This window comes from Symphodus melops, assembly GCF_947650265.1.
Source record: "Symphodus melops genome assembly, chromosome: 1".
Lineage (NCBI taxonomy): Eukaryota > Metazoa > Chordata > Actinopteri > Labriformes > Labridae > Symphodus > Symphodus melops.
The window spans coordinates 43,484,916-43,510,271 of NC_136691.1; the positions used below are offsets into that span (position 1 = coordinate 43,484,916).

At 39.7% G+C, this 25,356-nt stretch overlaps 2 protein-coding genes across 2 annotated transcripts; both read left to right on the forward strand.

The window, feature by feature from the left end:
- The first annotated feature begins 466 nt into the window (after positions 1–466).
- On the forward strand, positions 467–7,513 carry card9 (caspase recruitment domain family, member 9). The gene is made up of 14 exons (XM_079360027.1): positions 467–536; positions 1,239–1,358; positions 2,493–2,562; positions 2,907–3,044; positions 3,141–3,259; positions 3,381–3,587; positions 3,663–3,746; positions 4,692–4,952; positions 5,637–5,762; positions 5,966–6,154; positions 6,230–6,287; positions 6,369–6,496; positions 7,002–7,060; positions 7,150–7,513. Exons 2-14 carry the CDS (start codon positions 1,245–1,247, stop codon positions 7,235–7,237), a joined length of 1,641 nt encoding a protein of 546 aa, XP_079216153.1. The 5' UTR covers positions 467–536; positions 1,239–1,244; the 3' UTR covers positions 7,238–7,513.
- A 1,919-nt stretch (positions 7,514–9,432) lies between these two features.
- On the forward strand, positions 9,433–25,001 carry ccdc180 (coiled-coil domain containing 180). Its single transcript, XM_079343158.1, has 37 exons — positions 9,433–9,731; positions 9,947–10,044; positions 10,275–10,360; positions 10,867–10,976; positions 11,639–11,767; positions 11,989–12,099; positions 12,462–12,557; positions 12,644–12,807; positions 13,163–13,282; positions 13,695–13,774; positions 14,106–14,194; positions 14,293–14,412; positions 14,512–14,685; positions 14,785–14,900; positions 15,430–15,556; positions 16,208–16,262; positions 16,375–16,487; positions 16,578–16,759; positions 16,833–17,002; positions 17,554–17,734; positions 17,945–18,091; positions 18,163–18,307; positions 18,940–19,056; positions 19,147–19,224; positions 19,471–19,554; positions 20,484–20,629; positions 20,757–20,824; positions 21,401–21,458; positions 21,622–21,705; positions 21,785–21,851; positions 21,961–22,096; positions 22,344–22,504; positions 22,584–22,709; positions 22,925–23,021; positions 23,718–23,814; positions 24,480–24,618; positions 24,716–25,001. Exons 1-37 carry the CDS (start codon positions 9,672–9,674, stop codon positions 24,842–24,844), a joined length of 4,260 nt encoding a protein of 1,419 aa, XP_079199284.1. The 5' UTR covers positions 9,433–9,671; the 3' UTR covers positions 24,845–25,001.
- The last annotated feature ends 355 nt before the right edge of the window (positions 25,002–25,356 follow it).

Sequence of the window (25,356 nt, forward strand, 5' to 3'; positions counted from 1 at the left end):
TCACTCCTTCCTCTTTCTGTCACTTCAGTCCAAACCCTGGCAACTGACGAGAAATCTGAAAAAAATGTGAACTCTCTTCAATCAACAATTAGCAGAACACAGAAAGTTTAGCTGAGAGCCTAGGTTCTCCTCAAAGCTTTAATGTGTTCCCTTTAATGCTATAGCTGGCACAGGGAAAGATTTTGAGCAATACTTAATGTGCTGTCAGTTAGGTCAATATTTAATAATACATCATGTATAAATTATGCATAATTTTCAAAAACAATGTAGTGGATTTATTGGAAGATACAGCACTGCCCTCTGAGTTGTAGTGGAGTCGTTTAAATGTGCCAACATGTACTGAAATAAATATGTAAGTTCAGTGTAATGTGACTGCAGATATAGATTTGTTTCAATAAATCCAGTGCCAGTCACAGAGGGTGGGGTCAGAAACAGGAACTAGAGAAAAGATCTGTTCCTCAGACAAGAGACACAGGATTTACAATTAAACCAGACAGGTGCATCAGACTGACACAGATACAGGAGAGACTGTGCAGGTGTGTATCATGGTGTTGCTGCTTTTATTCAGTGTTAAGAAATGTCTGGAGTCTTTATATTTCTTGTGTAGAAAATGATGTAAGTGTTCAGTGTGTTTGACTCGTCGGATAGAGAATTGATCAGAGTGAGGTTTTTCTGAGCTTGTAATTCCTGAGCATTCCAGATGAGTATGTTTAAGTGTTTCAAATCAGAGTAGAGTATAGTATAATTAGTGCTGCTACATAAAAGCAAAGTGTGGCATATCAAAGTCTAGGGTGTCAAGTGTGGTGGCCTAAATGCAGTGTACAGTGAAGAAAAATGTGAATAGTATTTTGGTCTGTTGTGTATTTGAAATGTTTTGATCTTCTAATGGCATCGAAAAGTAGATGTGGTCAGTATATCATAAAATAGCGTATTGAAATAAAGCATACTGCAGTGAGATACATGAGTATAGTTTGACTCAATGTAGTATGTCATGTCCATTTATTGTAGTGAAGTATGTTGGAGAAAAGTGTATCAGAGTATAGTGTATTGAAGGGTTGTATCTCAAAGTAGTGCTGTATATTAGAGGATGGTGTGCTAGATTGTAGTATACCTGAGATGTGTACATCAGAATGTGGTTTATTGAGGCAAGGCGCTTCAGGGTATAATAGAAGTGTAGAGTGTAGTTAATCAGAGTGGGGCTCATTAGAGAGAAAGTACCTCCCTGTTGTGCAAACCAGCTTACGATGGATGGAGTGTGTGAGGACGACCTCTGCTGGCTGCAGCTGGATGATTTCAGGATGCTGCTCATTAAAAACATCGATCCTTCGAGAATCACTCCATACCTCCGACAGTGCCAGGTAAGTACTTCTCTTTGTGAACCTTCCTGTTGTATTATTTCTCCATCTCCATCTCCATCCGGCTACCCCTTGCTATGTGGCTTTCTCAGAGTTGGGACTTTTTACTGTTTAAGTTAAAACATTAAATACATTAACATAATAAAGGTTTGATAGGCAACTTTATGTACATTGTTAAAGTACATCTGACTGGTGAAGATAGAAAGGGTAAATAAATGCTATGTATCAATCTTTGTGCACACTTCTCCCAGGAAATGTAAAGTGTCAACCTTCCTGTATTCTGATGTATTTTATGCACGTGTGATAGTACGAATTTCTGTGAATACGTTCAGTTTGGTTACACTTTGTAGAGGTGACTTTACTGTTAGCAGACTACGTTCTATTCTGAGAAGCTATGACCATATTTGAAGAGAAGAATGTCATTAGAGGTATTCCAAAAGTATAAATGTATGGCCTCAGTTGACAGTAGAATGAGGAATTGTTCTTCAAATAGAGGTTTGACATTTAAAGAGTAAAGGTGATGGGATTCTCCAGACCATGTATAGAAATATCCAAAGTGGGAAGGAATTTATGACACCTGTTGAACTGTATATAATGGCTCCACACTGAACATTAAATTGTCTATCTTTCAGCCTGCACAGAGTCTCAGTGTTGTCTGTTAGATTAGAACCACGGCCGTGATATGCTGCGTTAAAATTATCCAGTCTGTTGATAGATTCAGCTTTAGGGACTTTTATATCATTCAACCCATCAACGTGTTTGCCATTTAATAAGTATGGAAAAACCCAAAATAAATTTATCATTGAAATTTGAAATTCACTTGGAAGTTTTATATGGACACAGAGAAAGCTTTTCTTCTTTGCTTTTGATTATCCAGATTTTACCTTGAATTTGTATTATGTTATCATCTAGAAGTTAAACAAATTGGGATAAACATTATGTTTTCAGCCTAGTTGTAAATATTATTTTTAGTCACTCAGTCCAGTAAAGAGCCTAGTAGGTCCAGGCTTCACCTCTGCAAATATCTTATCCCAATTCTGTCCCTTTTCATTGAGTTTGTACTCTTTGTTCTCTTCTGTGGCTTTATACCACGCAGAAGCTTCTCACTCATCTGCTCTATATTTGTGTGTTGATTAGGTGATTAGTGCCGAAGATGAGGAGCAGCTCTTCAATGACCCCGCCCTTGTTGTCAGGAGTAGAAAAGTTGGTAAGTTGTTTACACAACTGCTGTGTCAAGGCTGAGTTTTCTCTTGACCTGAGGGAACAAAGCCCCTGGAGCATTGCACACTGCAGTCAAACCTCAAGTCAATGCCAAATCACACACAACAATCTGTACCAAAGTGGACCAGTGATTTGTTAGTCATGACATAATGAGGCTACACTCTTTGATGTTTTTGAAAATGTGAATGGCTCTGAAATGTGCCACATATAAGGTAAACACACACCACAATATAACCTTGTCTCAATTGTTCTGTCAAAAAAGTTCATCATGATGTGTTGAAAACATTCTTGACTCACTTGCTGACCATACCTTCATCTTGACTTTCACAGGAGCCCTGCTGGACATCCTGCAGAGGACCGGAGTTAAGGGCTACACAGCCTTCCTGGAGAGTCTGGAGCTGGATTATCCTCAACTGTACAGCCGCATTACTGGGAAAGAGCCCAACAAGACCTTCAGCATCCTTGTTGGTCTGTTTAACTGTTTGTTTGTTTATCTGCCTAAAAGACTCTCTGTCGTTTTACAATTAATAATTCTGCAGTAAACATGTCTGTCGTTCTGTTTAGACACTGCTGGTGAATCTGGTCTTACTCAGTTCTTGATGTCAGAGCTCAGTCGTCTGCAGAGGGCACTGCAGGACGAGAGGAGGCGACGCCAGCAGGCTTGCTCTGTCGCCAAGGAACAGGTCTGTTTGATACTGAGGAAGACTAGTTAACAATGTATATCACTGAGTCACCTGACAGATCGTAGTTAGAACACTGACATTTAAAAAAGAAAAAGAAAAGGAGGTTCCTTTGCATCTCCAGGATGTGTGGTCTCGGCAGCAGAAGCTAAGAGACAGAGAGCTGAGGAAGCTTACTGAGCGGATGCATAAGGTTCGGGAAGAGCGGGAGAGGCTCAACGAGGAGGTGAAGCAGCTCAGAGATCACAACTACAGTCTCATGGCAGACATCAACACTCTGAGTCAGGAGAAGAGCAACGCCCAACTGGCCAACAGAGACCTGCAGATAGAGGTCAGCTAAAACCTTATCCACCTCAACACAGGGCTGCATGTAGAACTGACCTTTGACCTCTGTATGTTATTGCAGGTGGAACGTCTAAAACACACAATTGTTCGAGTTGAAAGTCAAACTCGACTGCTGAGACGACGAACACTGAGACCGTTGCAGGAAGTATAAAGACTCCTTAAGTTATTACATTACCAAAAATTAAATCCAAATGCTGTAACATTTTACAAAAAGGTTCACAAAGCTTCACAGTAATTTTTTTGAAATTATATTACATTTAAAGAGCATAAAAATAAATTTAAAAAGCATTTAAGGTAAATGGAAACAATACTATTTCAGGGTTTAGCAATGTAACATTCGTTTTCATAGTACATTTTGATCCCATTTTGGTCACAAGTGCATGATAGCCTTATGATTACAAGTCCTTGCATCGCCCTGGGTAACTTGAAAATGTCTCATTGAGTGTTTAGAGTGTTGTTTACTCTGTAGCAGATCATTTATTTATAGTAAATGTTTGCCCCTTGCCTCTCTTGAAAATATATTGTTATAAAAACAACATAAACAAGATAATTGACAAAAAGTACACCATAAACTTATGGTGAACTTAATAGTGGCTACTTCCACTCCTTAACCCTTTCTAGGGCATTCATTGAAATACTTTGAAATTCCAAAATTCAACCTCAGAGTTATATTGGGGGACATGACAGAACTTTATTTCTGTTAAAACATTTTTCAAAAAAATGTTATTTCATGTAGAAAAATAAACACTGACAAAGTTACCATATTTGATTTAAATGCATAATCTTCTGATTGGCTGAGTGAGGATCACATGCTTCTCGACCTTACTGAGGTGCAGAAGGATGGCCATATGTAATTTGTATGGAAATTACCAAAAATAGTCACTTGCCCTATAAAGGTTTAAGTACAATCTCTAAACAACTGCTGAGCATGATTTCAGAGCTTATATCACTCTTAACCTTTATTTGAGCAATCAACCAGTTTCAGGTTTTAAACGTTGTCTTTTAAGCAGATTTTGTGTCAAGTAAATGAAATAAAAATGTTAGTACACTTGTGAGTTGTCAAGAAACTAACATGATGTGTCATTTTTAGAGCAGGAGTCTGGCTCTGCCCCCGGAGACCTTCTTTCACCCAAACAGGCCTGAGGAGTTTAAAGAGGAGAAATTGGAGGAGAAAAAGGAGGAGAAGCAGGAAGTGAAAAAGGAGGAGAAGCAGAAGGAGACACAGCAGGAGCAGCAGCAGAAACAACAGCAGCAACAGCAGGAGAGTCCACCTCTTCCTCAGATGAACCTCCTCACTACAGTGTTTAGGCTGAGAAAAGATCTCCACAGAGCGCAGGAGCAGAGAGCAAGGGTATGGATAAGGGTTGAGGTTGACATGACTCAGGATCAGTGTTCATTTATTTTTCCTACTAAAAATATATACAAATCAGTTGAAAATAAATGTTTTAATTGTACTTCCTTCCATTTTCATGTCCAACCAGATGATCAATAAAATCCTTGAAGTGCTCAATATAATTTGTAGCTTTCGCAGTAAAAGCCTTCTAGGAATGTACAAGGATACGGTTCCTTTGATTTTCTCAAGTCTTTCATTTGAAACTTAAAGAGAAAGTATTAGAATCATATTGTTTTTTATTATACAGGGAATTTGACTTGATGTTTTGGTGCAAAACAGTTAAAGGAAATCAAACAGAAGCAAGCAAGTGCTTAAATAATAAAACATTGTTCATCAGGCTGACAGCAGAGGGGAAGAAACTGTTTTTGTGGCGAGAGGTTTTGATCCTGATGGAGCGCAGCCTCTTACCAGAGGGGAGAGTCTCTAACAGTCCATGTGCAGGGTGAGAGGGGTCGGCCACAATCTTGCCTGCAGGCCTCAGGGTCCTGGAGGTGTACAGGTGGTGGAGTTACTTTTGAAACAGAAAATAGGGAGGCTTATTGAGCAGGCTATTGACCTATGTTTTCCTCTACACTGACGACTCCATTTTTTGAGTGGACTTTGATGGGGATCCGATCTGAAACAGGATTTATTTGATTTCAGTATCTTGAAGAAAAGGAGGAACTGGAGCTGCGGTGTGGCCAGCTAAAGGGAGACACCAGGATGTACCGTCAACGCAATAAACAAACCCTCAGACAGCTGGAGGAGGTGATCAGAGAGAGAGACAAGGTGAGGAGGAGGACGAGGGTATAATTTGTGTTTTTATCTTTTGCTAACATCATTATCTTTAGTTGACATTTTCGTTTGTGATGTGCTTTGTGTGGTTATTTTTCATAGCATTCTTCTGTATTCTTTACAAGTTGATTACTCTTCTATGTGTAGTTTGTGTGTATTTTAAGTGTTCATGCAGAGGACTCTGATTTGTATTCAAGGCTCTGTCATCACGGGCAGAGCAGCAGGAGGAGGCGCGGATGCTTCTGCAGGAGAAAGACCAGTATAGAGAGCAGGTCAGACAGCTTACGGAACAATCAGATAAACTCGAGCTTCTCCTGCTGAGGACTCAGGGGGAGGAGCTACAGCTGAGGACACGCCTCCGCAGACTCACCTACGACACTCAACAGGTAACGTGGAAGAAGGTGAAGGAGGTGTAAATGAACATGTAATAATGATGTAACGATGAAGGTTTTCTCATTCAGGGTGAGAGGAGTGTGAGCAGTGAGGAAGAAGAGGATCCCAATAAGAACGATACAACAGGTAAAAGACATGTCATGTGACTTACTGTTATACCAAAGCATCTCAGATGACCTATTTGATCATGTGACCTGCTCTATTCAGGCAGCAGTGAGGAGGTCCGTAGTGGAACTTCTGGGGAGAACGAGGAGGCTTCAGCATTGCAGCAGCACAGCTCTCCTCTGGGAGGTGCCCCAGAGCTTGAGGAGAAGCCTTGCAGTGCTGCATCATGGGTAATTTAACAAAGGTCGAGTTTGTTGCTGATGTGTAAACCCAAATTTGTGAAACTTTTGCAAGATTTCTACATTTTGGTTTCCCTGAGCAGAATGTGCTACTCCGTGCTGATGAGGTGTCCATGGTCACCTTGATGGGCCTTTTATGTGTTTACATGGTCTTGAAGAAAAACAATTAAGTTATTTCTGTATGTTTCTGTGCTTTTTGTTTTGAAGAGTTTTTTTAAAACCAACAACAAAAGTACTGTGATCTGAACTTTTTTTTTCAATGGGGTCTTTTGACTTTAAGCAGGAAAGTATTTTTCTGTTTCTGTTAAAAACAAAAAGTGTGTACTTTTTTTAAGAATATAAGTTCGGATAGGGGATGAAAAGTGGAAGCAGTCTGAAGCAACAGAGATGTTTCTCACTTTTAATTTTATCACGGTTGTCTCACCTCCTGTCTTGACCTTTTTTTCCTGTCTCTCTGCCTGCCTGCTTCGGTGTCCTCGTCTTCCTCTGTCTGCAGGAGGAGGAGAATGATGGCTCTGTGACGTCCAAAAGTCGACCAAACTTCTTTTATCGCAGGTTTGCCTAGAATAAATAACTCTGTCTTAAAATATTTCTGCAGTTATCAAATTGTCTTACTAAGCTTGTTCTCTACTCCATGTTCACAGGAAGCAGGCTCTCAGGTCAAAACCCATTTTTAAGGAGTATACAGGAGGTAACATTGAAGACAGCAGTGACATCAGCGACTCTGACTGAACACAAACTGGTGCTACATAAGATGATAAATTCTTTTCACTTTTTTTTCTAAGCAGTTTTTACTCAATCTGTTATTTTCTGCTTGATGTAATTTCACGTGTATTAAAAACCTGTTTATCTCTGTGGAACAAGCCTCTGATAGTGTGTTCAGTGCAGAACTTTTCTAATAAAAACTGTCCTGAGCTGAGGTGATATTTTGTTAACATTGTGCTCATGTTTGTTATCAGCAAGAAATAAAAAACATATAAGAATAATTCTAATAAATAATCACCACTGGCCTTTTGACTTCATATGTTGTTTATAAAATAATCTGACAAATCAGATATAGTATAAGATTATCTTTCACAATTTTAACATTTGCTTTGCTGAACATTATTTTTGTCGAGGACACTCTACTTCCACAGTGTGTGGTGAATAGTGTGGTGTGAAAATATGTTGTATTGTAATCAGTGGCTGAAACTTGTGATTACGATTTTGTATAGAAGTTCAAATTTGACATATTGGCTCATTCCCAAATTAAAAAAATCTAGCCTGAAACGCAACAAACATACAAACAGATACAAAATAGGCTAGGCTACACAGACTAAAATTAAGTTCATAATATTTGCAAGTTAGTATCAATCTTATAAAGAAAGAGAATTTCAAAAATGTTCATCAAACTTATATCAGTAGGCTACACCACATAATTTTCTTGTGGGGTGCCACAAGGATCAGTTTTGGGGCCAAAGCTCTTTATATTGTACATAAACGATATCACCAGGGTCACACAATTATTGAAATTTATTTTATTTGCTGATGATACCAATATTTTTTGTTCAGGTGAGAATTTGCAGCATATCTTGTCCACGATTACAACAGAAATGAATAAGTTAAAACATTGGTTTGACAGGAATAAATTATCCTTGAATTTAAACAAAACAAAAATTATCTTGTTTGGAAGAAGCAAGACCGATGGCAATGTGGAACTGATTATTGATGGTATAAAAATAGAAAAGGTGGATGAAGTCAAATTTCTTGGAGGGATTCTGGACCACAAAATATGCTGGAAATCTCACATACGCCATGTACGGTCAAAACTGGCAAAGAGCACTGCAATTTTGACCAAAATAAGACATATTCTTAATTATAAATCATTACACACCCTTTATTGTTCCCTAGTATTACCTTTTTTTTTTTTTTCTTGAATTTCCCTCGGGATCAATAAAGTATCTATCTATCTATCTATCTATCTATCTATCTATCTATCTATCTATCTATCTATCTATCTATCTATCTATCTATCTATCTATCTATCTATCTATCAATCAATCTATCAATCTATCAATCTATCAATCATATTGTGTGGAGGTCTGGGGGAACAATTATAAAAGCACCATTCAACCAATCTGCATTATACAGAAAATAGCCATAAGAGTCATACACAAGGTTGGCTATAGAGATCATACAAACGCTTTGTTCATAAAATCAGAAGTGCTGAAATTTGAAGATTTAGTTAAAATCAAAACCGCAATAGTGGTGTATAAAGCAAGGCATAATCTACTGCCAATCAAAATCCAGGAATTGTTTACAGAGAGGGAAGGGGGGTATAATTTTCGAGGAAATTTAAATTTTAAAAAGCAGAAGGTGCGTACAACATTGAAAAATTTTTGTTTATCAATCTGTGGAGTGACTTTATGGAACAAATTGGACTCAGAAATAAAACAGAGTACAACCATAGGTCTGTTTAAAAAGAGGTTGAAATGTGAAGTGATGAGAAATTATATGGAAGAAGAAGCGAGCCACAAGTGATGAGTGTTGGGGGAAATAAACAGATGAATTAGAGAAATTCTCGGTATAAGAAACTTGAATGTAAAAGAATTATTTTTTCTTGTTATGTTTAAACACTTTACCCAACTTTCAGAAAGAAATTGGGGGTAGGAATTAAAAAAAAGTTTGTTTACTTCTTCCTACTCCTTTTTGAACATGTGTACTTACAATTTAGTTAAATACATAAATGTATATACAAATATGTGACATATGACATACATTGTTCTTTTCATTTAATTTTATTTCTACAAACGAATATATATGTACATTTTTGGTTGTTTTCTTGTGTGAATACTCTGTTCTGTACACATGATTCAAAATAAACTTCAAACTTCAAACTTCAAACTTCAAACTTCTCGGCGGACAGCGTACGTCACAACGTTTCCGGAATGCTCGTCGCCATGGTGACAGAGACACGCTTGGGCTGTCTAATTGAAGCGTAAACGGTGGAACTAGGTGACTCCCATTCACGAAAATAAAGAAATTAAAGAAAAGGAACAGGGAAGAAAAATAATCCGGATTCACATTTTGTGCCGCCCATTTGCCTCGTGAACCTTTCTCCGGCTCGGTGAACTCTTCTCAGGGAAATAATGGGTAGCGTTATCTATGCAGGCTAATCAACGTTAGCATGTGTGAGAGCAGAGCGGTTCCGAGCGGAAAGGTGTACCGTCAGCTGTTTGACGCTCAGGTGGGTCAGAGGAGCCAGCAGACTGTGAATGTTACCACAACTGTGATTGAAGAACGTTCCTCTCATTTATTTAAAACATTTACAACCTCTGATTAAAAAAGATGTAACTCTGGGTTTCTTAAAGTTTGTTTTACAGTTCTACAGAGTTTTGGAAGTGGTTCCTTCAGTGTCCCCCCCCCCCACACACTATAATGTGGTGTTATTATGTTTTCTAGGTTCAGCTGTCCAGATCTCTGCTGGTCGGACGGAAAGACACCAGGACAGACTGTGTGTCTGCTGAAGACAGTAACACACGTTGCAGCACAACCAGCCGGTACACAGATAGTCTACACAACACATACAGAAATCAAAGTGTGCCAAGTTTAAAAATGAATATCCATGAGTTGCATGTAGTCTTTGAAGAATCTAATTCTCCATTGTGTCTATCTTTCTGTCTGTCTGTCTGTCTGTCTGTCTGTCTCTGTGTATCTATTTCAATGTTCTCTTTTTTCCTCTTCACCTGTCTATCTGTCTCACTCACATTCTCTCTCTCCTGTCTCTCAGGTTGTTGTGTCCTCTTCCAATCAGAGGACAGAAATGGGATGAGGCTGATGAAGTTGAAGATGTCAGCCATCTTCCTGACTCTGTGGGTTCGTATCTAGAGCTGAGACATCACCATGATCATGCTAAACGAAGAAGAATACCCATATATAATTCATAACAATATTTACCACAAGAAAGGGAATAATTACATTAACTTTTTTTTATTGTAATTATGGAATACTAATTTAAAAAACAATCATGACATCCCAAATGCATGCATGTTTCCTTATCTTTTTTTAAATACATTTTTGGTGAATAATACTTGACGTTTACTTTATATTCAAATGTAAATACATACTAGATCTATACTTAGACAGTTGAAGATAAGAAAAGTACACTCACATAACTCACATACACTCACATAAAGGTTTATTATTTTATTATCATAATAATAACATTGAAACAAACAAGTCCCCACTCCTCCTGTAAATATTCACCTGCCAGGTGAAATAAGTTAATATCCAATGAACTGAAATTTAGGGCTTTATAGGTTCACTCATAGTTAAACACTGTTTTATCTTCTGTCCTGTTGCTGTCCACATCTCTCTTTCAGTGGTTGATCGGCCTAGCTCTGACCTCCTTGAACGACTAACAGAGAAAAAGAGCAAAAAACACAAAGAAACTTTGAGACAGCTGGACAGGGAGCTCATGGAAATCACTCAGGTATGAAACACCAGCGATAGTAAATACATAATTAATACACCTCGAGAAGTATACACACTGAAGTAGTACACTTTGGTATAGCACATCTGAGGTAGTACAAACACTAAAGTAGTGTACCCCAGACGCTACACTAATGTACGCTACACTTGTTGTATTTCATTGTACTTTCATTGTACCATCATGTTGGATGCCTGTGCTACACCTGAGGTAGTTAACCTGTAAGTTTAATTCATATACTGTATGTGTTGACTGATATAACACGAGAGGAAGTCAACGCATGCTTATATAGAACCGCAGTGGCAGTATACACCCTGATGTTGGATCCTTGTGGCAGTAATCTTCATCCTTGTCTAAATCACCTCAGGTAGTTTGCTTGTTGATGTAATAAAGCTGTGGAAATCCACAAACTGTGGAAGTCTAAAATCTATGCCAGTAATAGTTTTAAGATTTCTTTACCTGCACAAGAGATAGTGCTCACTCGCTGTTAAAGTACCTCTGAGGTGGGATTCTCTGTATTTCTGTAAGTCTGAAGTAGAAGTAGTTGGTAGTCCGCACACTGGTTTAATAAACTTCCTGTCATCATTTCATGACGTATTGAAGCCTAGAGGATAAAATACACCTGTATGTTTTTTACTATATTGAACCTACATTGTGTGTTCCAGGTGTATGAGACTCAGGTGAAGACTGTCAGTTTGGAGATTCAGTGTGCTCTGCAGAACATGGACTTCTGTTTAAACAACTTGAAGGGCAGAATGAAAGACCATGAACACCAGGAACTAGCCAGTCTGCAGGTACACATGAACACCTGAGACACTTCAATCTTCATGTACACAAATATACACATGGCACACGTCAGTCTCCAGATTGTACACCCGTATTTCACTGATGAAATGTTTCTTAGACTGTGATTGGCATGGGGAACTTGGATTTTTGGACTTGTGACCTTGGTGTTTAAAAAATCCTGCTTAAGTTGTTGTTCCTTGTTTATGCTTATGTATTTGTGTGTCACCAGGATGTGTTTGATCTCTGGGAGAAGGTCGAGGAGGAAGTGAAGAAAAAAGAGATTAGAATAAAAGGGCTAAACAAGAAACTGACAGAAGCTGAGAGTCAACGAACAGACCAGGTCAGACTAAGTGAAAACATTTCAATGAGTTGTCATTGTACTTCTTTGACAGGGTGGTGGGATGGGTGTTTATTTATAGGCACACAAAAACACACTGTTGTATCTGTTTCAAACATTTATCAATTTAAATTAAAGATACAATACTTTTTATTTGCATACAAAGTTATTATTGAGCTAAACTCAATACTGTTAATTCAAGTCCATTATCATTAAAAGTATCTTTAGCTATATGAATTATAGCTGTCTACTTGTATATATAACGTATACAACACTGTTTCTAAGAACTGGAGAACAAAATGAAAAGTAGACACTTGGAATAAAAAGAATGATTTAGAAATAAATCATTTTGACCTTCTTTGTAGATCAGAGAAGTGCTGGGGAAGTACTCCCCATTGCTGGAGAAGATAAGCTTCCTGCCTCCATCTGATGTCTACAGACTGATCCACAATGAAGCCACAGTAACTTACTGCACTAAAGTTGTCAACTTCTGTCCTCCAACAAACCAATAAACAATAGTTTCATATTTTCTCTGTCTGTGTCTTAGATGTTAAATCAGTCTTTGCTGGCGAACCGACGTAGTGTGGCTCGGCTGCTGCTGCTCCTCCAAGAGGAGAACCTGCAGCAGGAGTCCCTCCTCCGTCTGCACTGGGAGGACTGTCTGAGCCTCTGGAGGAGCAACACAGTCAGTAAGGTTATAAGCAAATATAGGTGAGTGGTAATTTTGAGATACACAGAATTCAGAAAAGTTTTTACATATAGTCAAAAAGATTATGTTAGCCGTTATTAAGTTGATTTTAAAAGGATGCAGTTGCAGTAATCAGACTTTAACTTAGGTCAATGCAGCTTTACATGAGTTCTATACTTCATCAAGAAATTTATAAGAGAGGTTTAAATGAATAACTTAAAACAGGCTTTACAAAGTACAAATTGGTTCTTTGTATGTTTTTTTAACTGGTTTTAGACTTTTTTATACTCATAACTGGACAAATAACATCATCAACAACAGCTGTAAGCCCCTTATTTCAGTCAACAGTGGAGTACTTTGAGTTTGTTTGTGTTGTAGGAGTCTCTGGTGCAGTAATGAGGATAAGGAGGCAGTCTTGGTCAAACATGCAGTTCAGAAGATGAAACCAACTCAGCAAGATCTGACAGCAAAACGCTACGACATCATCGACTGCATCTGGTAGTATTGTTAAAGTTAACAGCCTCTGCTGTTTGTTTGTTGGCTGTTTTCTATTTGGATTTTACAAACGCTGTATATCAAAATGTCTACGCTACAATAAAAATCATGGGGCAGAAAAGTACCAGGTACCAGTCATGATACATTTTGTTAAGCCCATATTAGAAAGATTTGTTTGCATAGAGCTGGTTCTTTAGCCCTGACTGTCTATCCAAAAATGAGCTATTTTTACTTGTTTCTTCCCGATGACTTCTATATGTTGCAAGTTTCTACAAGGGTAGTCACACCCATTTGACAACAGTGTCTTGCAAACTGCAACTGTGAGAGAATCAATAAAAGTAATGAAGCATGGATGCAGTTTTGATAGATCTGCAGTTTGCCACGGTCTATTAAACATTATATTTGTCTGTTTCAGCACCCTGGTCCCGCCCTCCTGCTCAATTTCTCTGGTCTCTGATTGGTTCAATCAACTGACAGCTGTCAATCAACAGATTGGTAAGCCTCTTGACATTTCTGTCTGTTTCTGTGTGACTCAAAAGGTTAGTTTCCATTCACCTGTTTAGTAAGCCGAAATACCTAAAAAAAGAACAAAAAATCAGTAAAACCTTTTTGTGTGTGTCAGCCAAAAAAATAATCACATGACACCAAAACAAATGGCATCCTATTTTCTACATTCTTTACCATTTTTAAAGCAATTTTAGGATTTCTTTTAATGAACCCATTTATCTTACACCATCTGTTCATTTCCTCTAACCAATGAACTTATAATTACACAATGGGGGAGAATTCAGTTACTCAGTCTGTTTATGATCATTTTTATTTTCAGAGAGGTTTCATTCTGACTTCCTCCATGAGCTACGTTGTTCTTATGAGCAGACGTGGCAGGATCAATTGGCTGACGTGGAGCGCTGTAAGGTAAAAACACAAAGATACTGAAATCTCTCAAAATGTGGAGTCATATTTAAAACAACAGGGCTAGACAGAAAAAAAGTATTCATTATGTTCTCTTGCAGAAGGAGATCTTAGCTTTTCAGCTGTCAGAGGAAGAAGTGAAGGAGGTTGTCAGCTCTCAACTGCTCCCTCTAATTGGTGAAAGCCAGAGTGTGCATGAAAACCAACTTGCTGCTTATGATGTGAGTAACACAGTCATGTCTTGTTTCTGTGAACTGGTTCTCAATGCCTCCCTTTACCAACACATTTGTCTAACTGTCTTCCTGTCTGTCTGACTGCAGGCATGTTGTGAGTCTGTGTCAAATAGTGCTCGCAGTCTCACCAAGTGTGTGTTTATTCTGATGAGGGGAGCAGCATTGCTATGGGAGGCACACAGCAGCAGGTTGAAGACAAAAGAAGAAAAACTACTGGAACACTTGGATGACTTCAGAGAGTCACAGCAACATGGCATACAAGTAAGTTCATCAGTCTTTAAAAACCTGCAGGACACACCTTCAACTTAAATCTGGTAAGAGTCTGTCAGGCTCTCTGATGCTTTGTCGTTGTATTGTTAGAAGAAGAAGTTGCGTCTGGATGTCCTGCTGGGTGTAGTCCGTCAGGAGGGCAATGAACACTCTTTGAAGACATCTCTTGACAAAGCTGTCCTCTACCTGGAGGAAGTCCAAGAGAGGTACCAAATGCTAATGCTCATGCATAGTCATGCAGCATCACACACTACAATAATACACCACAGTTTTATTTTCAGCAGCATATTTAAAACATACTGCATTTTTTTTCACCTTTTGAAAGTGTAGGTTTAATGTTATGGTTACTGATTGGTTCAAATAATTCTGTATATGCCAACTGTACACATGCATCTAATCAATCATCTTTGAAATCTGTCTCTCTCTTTTTATATACTGTATATCAGTTTTCCCCCACCAATTTCAGTTATTATAATGACTGCTGTCATTAAAAGAGTCTATTTATATATATTCTGTGCCTTCAAACAGCTCTCCTGTGATGGTGTAGAGCTGTAACATCCTTTGTGTGTGTGTGTGTGTGTGTGTGTGTGTGTGTGTGTGTGTGTGTGTGTGTGTGTGTGTGTGTGTGTGTGTGTGTGTGTGTGTGTGTGTGTGTGTGTGTGTGTGTGTGTGTGTGTGTGTGTGTGTGTGTGTGTGTGTGTGTGTGTGTGTGTGTGTGTGTGTGTGTGTGTGAAGTTGCAGAGAGTGGGTCTCAGATCAGTGTCAGCTGTTGGATCGTCTCCCTTTTCTCCTCTTGGAGGAGCTCTTCTCCTATAGCTCCAGCCTAAGCTTATTTTACCACCTCAGCCACACCTACAGACCGGTAACCATGGCAATTGCATCTCACACACACCTACACCTTCTGCTATCTAAAGCAAAACTCAATGACTTCTCAAAGCTTTAAGACAGCCTTTGAGTTCTTCATCTCTATGGTTTAAGATGTGAATTAAGCTTAAAGTTAACAAGTGAAACATTAACTTAGTTTATTATATTGTTCAGACAACACACTACCAGTTATTGGCAACTTTTAGTCATAAGCCAGCTGATTAATAACAGTACATCATGATTGTTCAAAATTCCTTAAAATAAATAGTCACGGGGGGCGCCGATAGCTCAGCGGCAGCGACAGCGCGCGTACCATGTTGTGAGGCTTTGCTCCTCGCGCGGGCGGCCCGGGTTCGCGTCCGGCCTGTGGCCACTTTCCCGCATGTCTCTCCCCACTCTCTCCCCCTTTCCGACTCTATCCTCTGTCCTCTCAATAAAGGCAAAAAGGCCAAAAATAAATCTTTAAAAAAAAAAAAAAAAATAGTCACAAAAACAGAAACTCTCAGATTTGAAATCACTGTCAGCTTAAACTGTTCATGAGGATTAAAAACTATTGTTTATATTGAAACCCAGATATGGGGATATTATATTATATTATATTATATTATATATATTATATTTTATATTACAATAAAAATCTTCTGCTCAGAGTCCAGAAGAGCTGCAGAAACTCCTCCCATCATTTACCAACCCAGCTGACCAAGGTCAACATGTCTTTGTTTTTGTTCACATCTTCATAAACTGTTTATTTTGTTCCTAAATTTGGGGTCATATCTTCAATGATTTATTGTTTTGTTTTTTTGTTTTTTTCCGCAGAATTTAGTCAAGTTGCTGAAATACAAAAACCAAAGGAGATGATAAAGAATCATCAAATCAGCCGTCAGATTGACACAGACCCTGACCATTCTTCTCAGTTTTGGCTGCCAGAGGTGAAGCTCCTATAAATTAATGACAGACAAAAAACATCTTATTGTACACACAAGCAGGTATAAGTTTCAGTTTGTTTTGCGTATGTGTAGGCTGAGTCCTGTCTGGAGGATCTCTGTGACATCAGAAATAACGTCACATTTGCATCATCAAGGGGTGTAGCCTATAGTGGACCCCCCTTCAAATGCCCCGCCCCTGATCTTTCAGAGTACCGGCAGCAGGAAAGACACCTGACCTTGTTTCCTGTAGACCTACTCTCACACACACTTAGCAGGTACAATTAAACACACAACATGATCACAGAAAAGTGGCATCTTTTGCTAACTGTAGTCATTTTCAATGCCCAGAATGCGGATTCTCTTCTTGGAACACCTGGAGCAGCATTTTCATGATGTCCTAAGCTCAACAGTTACCATGGTCACGCACAGGAAGGAGGTGTTGCATTGTGAGCAAGAGTTCCATCTGCAGCAGCTGAATTGCCAACATATCCAGACCCACATATACCAACCACGACTGGGTAGGAAACCTGCAGAGAGTGAAAATCTAAACAGAGTTTCTGTTTTCACATTCATTTAAATAGTCAGAATTTGATCAAGGCATCATGTGGTGGATAAGGTGCTCCTCTAATCTGAATAACAGTAGTTCACCAGTGACTCTATGCTCTTCTTTTACACAGTCCATGGTAGACACTAGTCGAAGCACTATTCTGACTGATAGGCTGTAAACTTTGTATTTCTGCTGTTGGTAGCCTTTATCATATGAAGTACAATCTGCAATCCAATGGCTCAATTCATGCCTGTTTTGTCCACTTCTCACGGTTTATGGTTGACTCATAGGGATTGAGGGGTTAATCGGATGCAAAACCGTGTGTTTAATCCTGCAGTTTATAGACTGTGTCAGATTAGAGTCCTCCTCATCTTTGGTTAAATTAGATGCATGTGTTAGATAACAAACTAACATTAAGATGGACACAGCTCATTTTTGTGGTCCAGAGCCAATAATAAGATCTTATTAACACACTGATGGACAACAAACATAACATTGTCCTTCTGTGTGTGTGTGTTTTAGCTGAGCTGCAGCTCCACAGACAGCTCGTGGATGTTCACTGTGAAGAGGTGTCTGACGTGTTGGCCTCCTGCAGGACGGAGCTGCATGACCTGCAAACTTACATTAACAGGAAGAACCAGGAGTTCGCTACCACAGTGTCCAACATGGAGGATGACATCATGACAGTTGAGAGCAGCCAACGGTAACACCTGATCTGTGGTCAACTCACACCGCTAGAATTAGAATAAACTTTATGATCCCTTTTATTATGAAAATAGATATGGAATGGAATATAGCCTGATTAGGAAAACAAGTAAACAAATAAAATGAATGAAGTAGAAAGATAAAGACTTGTTTCTAAAGCAATTGAAGCATGTTTGTCATATAACAGTCTTTCTCTCTGTGTCTTTAGTCTGGAGTCTGTGAGCTCTGCCCTGCAGGACTGTCTGGATCAACATATGAAAGACACGCAGCACTATCAGACCACATTCAGACGGACTGTTCAGATAAGACTGGAGGAGGTCAGGCAGAAAAAAACACAACTCCTCAACTCTTTCAGGTAACACATGAAACATCTGAAAGTTATTAAACACACACACACACATTCTACAACAACTTCTCTTTTTGCAGGTTGTTCAACGAAGGAGGTGATTTTGCTCCTCAAGAGGTGAACTTGTTTCAACGGAGACTGAAGGGGGAAACCAGAAAGATTTCTTTGGCTGAGGAGTCCATCTACTCTGAACTGGAGGAGTTTGAGTCCAAGAGTTTACTACAGGTTTGAGGTTTAATAAATATTATTTTTTGCCTCTATCGGGTAGCACAACTATAGATGGACTGGAAATAATTAACACAAAAAGACAACAGGCTATACCCTTCACACAAAAAAAGTGTATTAAAGTAATAGAAAATCAATGCAGACAAATCATGAATTACATGAAATTAGGTGACCATGTCTTTAAACCCCTCGACTTCAGCCCTGTTTAGAACAGGCTGTTTCTGTGTCTGTAGCTTTAAATACAAATAAGCCGTGTTTGACCTCTCCCCTCTCTGGAAGGGCTCGGGCTTTCTCACTCCAAGCACTAATGTTTCCAGTGAGAAGCCAGACTTAGAGGGCAGAACAAACACGTTGCTGTGGTTGTGTCACTCACCTGGGGGAGGGGTTACTGCCATTTGTGATGTCATGAAGGTAAATCTCCAAAAGGTCTCTTACAGCCTATTCAGTATTTTCTAGAAAAAGTGGAGCAGGCAAAAGACTGTTTTTATCTGTAAAGAGCCCAAATTCTGTAGAAGCTCTGTTGTTAAAATGGTGCAATTAAACATAAATGTTGTCTTTACCTTCCGAATAATTCATGTTGCAGCAACACATATCAGACAAACTGTATGAGGTCATAGTCCGTTTTCCCCAAGGTAAAGGATGTGTCTGGTCGTTTTGAGGAGACACTCTCCCTCCTGACGTCTGAAGTGACGTTCATGGAGAAGATCAAGAAAATTATCAGCAGCACGCAAGTCAACATCAAGGCAGAGGTACCTGTCTTTCTTCTCGTCTACCTGTATGTGTATGTCTGTCACAGTCGACATTTGCTCAGCGTGTTAAAAGAGATTTGAACCACATAGGCAGCCAGCTGTAACCAGCAGCAAGCGGCCATCTGCAACAGGTTGGAAGATCTGAGGAGGATGGTGGAGAACACACAGGTACATATAGTCACACAGTAGTAATGAAGTAGCATCACTTTAAGTTAATTTATCTAAACAGAAAGAACATGTTGAGAATGTAAGTTTTAAGTGTCTGTCTGTCTGTCTGTCTGTCTGTCTGTCTGTCTGTCTGTCTGTCTGTCTGTCTGTCTGTCTGTCTGTCTGTCTGTCTCTGTCTGTCTGTCTGTCTGTCTGTCTGTCTGTCTGTCTGTCTGTCTGTCTGTCTGTCTGTCTGTCTGTCTGCAGGTGTCTCCAGATAAGATGTGTTCTTTCCTGCCATCAGTCAGTGAAGAACTCAGGAGGCGCTGTCACTACCTGGACTTTTCACTGGTATGCTACACACTAAATAATTGGACTTCCTTTTTGTTTATGCAGACTACTTTCTCACTTCCCACTCTACCACCTCTGTTCTTGAACTAGCTCTCATTTACCTGGATTACCTATATTCACCAGGGCTGACACTTGTTTATATGGACTATCACTTTCTACATGGACCCCCACTTGACCTGAACAATCTGTTGTATTCCTGGACTGCATCGTGACTGCCATAAGTATATGTGGACCACCACTTCCTGGCCCACCTCTTGTATTCTTTAAAAGCCTCTTGTTTTCACAAGTTATCTCTTGTTTATTTGGATGATGCCCTACCTTGGCACCAACATGTCTTCTTGCTTTTTGTACATACCTACCTGAACTAAATTACCTTCTTCTTCTTGGACTGCCTCTTGTTTACTGGAATGGGTCTATTTTTCATAAAATCTCTCTTTTCATGTTGGACCTCCCACTAGTTTCACTATCCCCAGTCATCTTGGACCACAACTTTAGACTGCGGCTAGCACTTGTCCACCGGCACTGAACTATCTGTTGTCATCCTGGAAAACCTTTTGCTACTTAACTCCCCCAACCCCACCACTCGTCTCATGGACTGTGTATTGTTTTGTTGAATATCCCCTTGTCTTGTTTGACTACTTTTTGTCCAAGAGGATTACCACTACTTCATCTTAACCACCAACTGTCTATCGTGACTGGACTCCCACAACCTCTTTTCCATGTGATAAGCCTCATGACTTCATGAAATGTTTCTGATTTTGTACCAATTTTTTGAAATCAGATTTAAACCCAAGGCCACTGCAACAAGGAGAATACATCAGTACAGTGGGAGCATGATGTACAGCTACCCCATCCCGCACTCCAGTTCATTCTTTTTTATTAGCTGTTAGTTTATGTTCATGTTGATGACACCTCATTGGTGTGTTTAGGATCACATCTGGGAGAGTCTCCCACCTCGGCCCAAGTCCAAGAAGCAGGTTTGCTCAGCCCAGCCTTCTGGTTTACTGGTGCCGAGCACTAAAGGTGTGGACCTCCTCAATGACCCTGTTGTAGGCATCATCAAATCCCTAAATAGGTATTTCCTCCACTGAACCACTGAGTTGTACTGCTCAAAATACAAGTACTTCTTGCGATATGGCAGTGAAGACCAATAATTGTTTTCTTTCCTTTCTTTCTTCTGCCCAATCATACTTACACATCAGGTTGTGTTTGAACCAGGATCTTCCAGCAGAAGCAGCAGAGAGAGAGGAGGGAGGAAGAGCAGCATCTGGTAAGAACTCTTTCATTTTTTTCTTTTCCAAATGAAAGGTGTCACACACTTAAAAAATACCGTAAGGTACAGAATATTGATAAGACACATGTAGTCTTTAAGTATTGAAAAGTACTGCTATGATGTAAGCATGAAAGTTAACATCTGGGTACAGCTTGAAGACATTTGCACATAAAGATATGACCATATTTAGTAGTAGATTAGGTTAGATGTTTTTAGTAGCTAATCAATCAGGAAGAGTTGAGATGATAATGATTGTGAAATTGTGTACATTTCAATGATATCGGTCCTTGAATATACAGTACCTTTAAAATTTACAACAGCAGCCGAGAATTCCATTTTGAAGATAATAGGGGAAAATTGTGGTTGTGTAAACGGATGACTTTTATACACTTTTATAGTAAAAAGAGAAAACAAGTAAATGATCAGTTCCAGATGTTCTAACAAACCTGTTTGAACTATGAATACATCTCTCATTCAGTCCAGCCTTTGTATAAATCATCACTTCTTCTATCTTATAGCAATCTGATTTCATTAAACACAACAAACAGCTAGACAGCTCTTTGTTTATTACAGGTCAGAGTTCTGTCCAATGTCTACAACAGAAACGCACCAGCTCTGTTAGCAACCCAAGGTACACACACACACACACACACACACACACACACACACACACACACACACACACACACACACACAGCTTTTCTTTGAGTGCTACACACAGTCTGTGCTGCTGCTCACATACAGTACAACTTGTTTTACTCTTCATGTCAGTTTAAAACCTGTATGTGTGTTAGTGTGAGTAGAGGCTGCAAGTCCATCAGGTCTGACAGGAGGCTTCAGGTTTTTGGACCAAAACCGGATCCAGAACAGACGAGACAGTGAGTTAGATCTGATCTGTTTGATTGTACCCTGATGGACGGTCTCTCAGGTTTTGATCACCTTGTTATCATGTTTCAGCTCTTGGAGCTCTGCAGTTAACTCTCTGTTATGGAAAGCCAATGATGTCATCCTGCTGGTTGCTGAGGTACAGTAACAGACACACTTTGGGCCGCATGTGCACGTTAAATATTTCTCTTTAAGGTTGAATTTATGGCTAAAATATTTCGATTTAATCGTTCATAAAACTCTGTCAGGACTTTTACCAGAGCAAGCGTGGCAGCAGATTTCTCCTGGTTCCTGAAAGTTTGGATCAATGGGCTGAGAGCATGCAGCAGAGGCTACTGGGATACCAGGAACAGGCCAGGAAGCTTCTCAGCACAAGCAGAGAGGGTAGACACTATGCATGTTCAATGTCTGTCAGTCTCAGTCTGTGTGGACCAGTCTGTATGTCTGTCTCTCAGAGCTGGTGAGCACCATGCTGTATGTTTCTCTGTTTGTGTTCCAGCTGTCAACCCTTCTGTCTGTACCCCTGTGCGTCTCTGTCTGTCTCTATGTCATCATGAGCAAATCAGCTGACTCTCTGCCTGTCGGTCCCAAAGAGTTGTAGAGCAGCTTTCTTTGTGTCTCTTTCTTTTAGAGCTGATGAACCAGCTTTCTGTGTTGGAACAGACGCTCCATTTGTTATCCAAAGTTTTGATCAGTAACCATGTGCAACAGCACGAGGCGGGGCTTAGAAATGAGGTGGGCAGAGTCAGAATAAAGCTGGAGGAGACCCTGGCAGCCAGTGAAAAGGAAAAGGTTTGAACATTAATACAGTATGATCCGCATGTAACGGACTGCAGGTTAGAGCTGACTGTTAATTCTCTCTGGTTCTCAGCGTGAAAACGTCCGTCACCTGAGAGTTTCTCTGAGAGACGATGAGCTTCAGACTCTGAACAGCAGTGAGGACCGCAGACAGCAGCAGCTCCAAAGTGCCATTTGTTCAGCACACCAGCAACTACAGGTAGGGTGAGGGAAAGATCACTGTGACACCTGTCTGACCTGCAAATACTGAAGTGGCTCTTTCACACTTTGTTAGTTACCATTTCATATTTAGAGGAGCTGAATCTGACAATGTGTTTAGACCGAAAGAACTTGGTTTAGGGCTGCACCATAGAAAGCATTTTTATTCATGCAGTTGTAAACATCTGCACATTGTCATGCATGTTCTGTGTTTAGGAGTGTGTAAGAGCCAGAAGGGAGGAGTTTGTGAAATCACTGACTTCTCTGACAGAGAATCTGCTCCATCAGTGGGACAACCTGTTCACAGCTGCAGGTAACCTTCACCTCTAACTCGCCTGTGTTTAGACTCTGTGGCTGTAATAACAACCATCTGCACTTCTGTGCTGGAGCCAACACTTCAAGCACAGAGGCTGTACCCTGAACCTGCTCAGTGTTTGTTACATGATATTATTACACAGCTGTGTTACATACTTCTTTCTGATTGGCCAGTTATGCACCGTAGCATTGAGAAGAAGAGCAATTTGTTTCGGGTAAAGCTTTTTGTTTGCAGAAAGAACTCAGGTTAATTTGATGTCTGTCTGTTACTGTGGGGAAAAAAGAAATAGGCTATGACAGAGACATCTTCAAAATTCAAGATGTAATTAACATGCAACAGAACGAGTTATCAGATGGTGTTATCAAATTGTTTTAATAATTTTTGATTTCCTAACTAAGTAGAAGTTTAAGCGGAGAAATGTATAGTAAGTGGGCTGTTGGACTTGAATTTCCCTCGGGATCAATAAAGTATCTATCTATCTATCCATCTATCCATCTATCCATCTATATGTTATTGCAGGTTCCTTCAGTGTTAGTCAAGACCTGCCCTCCCTGGTTGGGGTTTTAATTAACAACCCACTCACTATATGTGATTATTTACATACATGTTAGATTACCTAGACACACAAACATCTCCCTTCCCTTCACTAGTTCTAAGTCATCATTAAGTTGTTTCCCGTTACTGTTTCCATAGATACAGAGGCAGTGCCGATACAGCAGCACTCTGAAGAAAGCAACGTTACCTTGGAGACAGGAGGTGAAGCTGGACGGAAACTTTTCCCAGTGGGCAGGTAACGTCTCACACGACTATGACATCAGAACAAAGCTGATATGTAAATAACTGCACCTCATTTCCTCAAGTTCATTCAAACTGGAAGTTATTTAAACTCTTCCAGGTAAAAGTCTCCAGGCCCTTCAGAACCCTTTCAAAGTAAAAGCACTTACTTTAAAGGAACAAGATGTAAGTGTGACATGTAGCATTTAAAATGAGTACTAGGGCCCAAATCCAACACATTGGGGAGAGCTGTCCCCTCCTCCCTAGTTTTGAGGCACATACAAGTTGTCATGTGATCCAAAATTTTACCCCATTTCTGGTCGAGGAGCTAATTGAAAATGCCCAGACTATTTAGGTCTGGTAGAGTCAGTTATGTCTGAGCCAGTTCGCTTGCCTGCTCCCATCGCCGCAACACCTGTGTACTGCCGTTTGCCTGGCAAACTGCAGGGTGATCAAAATGGCCTTTTTGGAGGGGCCATAAAACTGCCTCTCTACTCTGGTCAAAACAAAAACCACTCCACACTGGAATCAAAACTTAGAAGGGCATACTTGCTGCATTGTTGTCAGAGAACTCTCCAATCAGCTCTTCAACATAGCATGTTTTCTTAGCGCCTGATGCAGTAGATATCTTACATATTGGTCACAAATGTAAAAGCTGAACATGCAACATGTGTGTCTCAGGATTGTCTCCGGTACCTCCACTACTGACAGCACAGCTGACTCACCAAGTGCTACCATAGCAGGAACAGCATCCATCAGCACACCCCGGTGCACCTCGGTGCATGTCGCTGTTATTGAGCTGAGAGATGCTGCAGTGAAGGTATACACACACCTTTAACCTCCACGCCCAAGAGTAACCAGAGACAGAGAACAAAGGGAATATGACATATGTTATTAATTTGTGTGTGTTTTGTCAGAGGGTTGAGCATCTGTTAACGTCGGAGTCATCATGTTCAGACGACGACAAAAGAAGACAACTGAGTGAACTACAGAAGTGGAGCACACAGTGGAAACAGCAGCTGCAAAGTCTGAAACACACACATTGATACACACACTGAAACTTGGAAATAGATATACGCTCCGGCCTGTCTCTCTTTTCCGGCACGTTGTTCCCCACTCTCTTTCCTCTCTAAATAAATACAGCTATTGAAACAGAGGTGTACTGTATTTGAATAAATTCAAGTGGTTCCATATTTTATTCAACCTCATGCTTTATGCTTCTTTATTAAATGTTATCATTCCGTTTCAGTCCAGAAAAAAAAGATGGATTCTTACAACTAAATAACATACCTGTTTTTTAAGGGTATACTGTAAGTATTCCTTAACTTCAAATACTAAGACTTTACTAACTCAGAAACTACGATCGATTGCTTTAGATTTACAGACCCACATGAATAAGACAAAGCGCGACCTAAATCTTCAACATCCCTCATAAAGAAACTAATTTAGCAACTTTTTTAACTGATTGAACTAAAAACTACAAACATTACCTGGAGAGATTTAATATATGTATTGTAGTTATATTTTCATTTGAACTAATTCATTTCTTAATCATAGT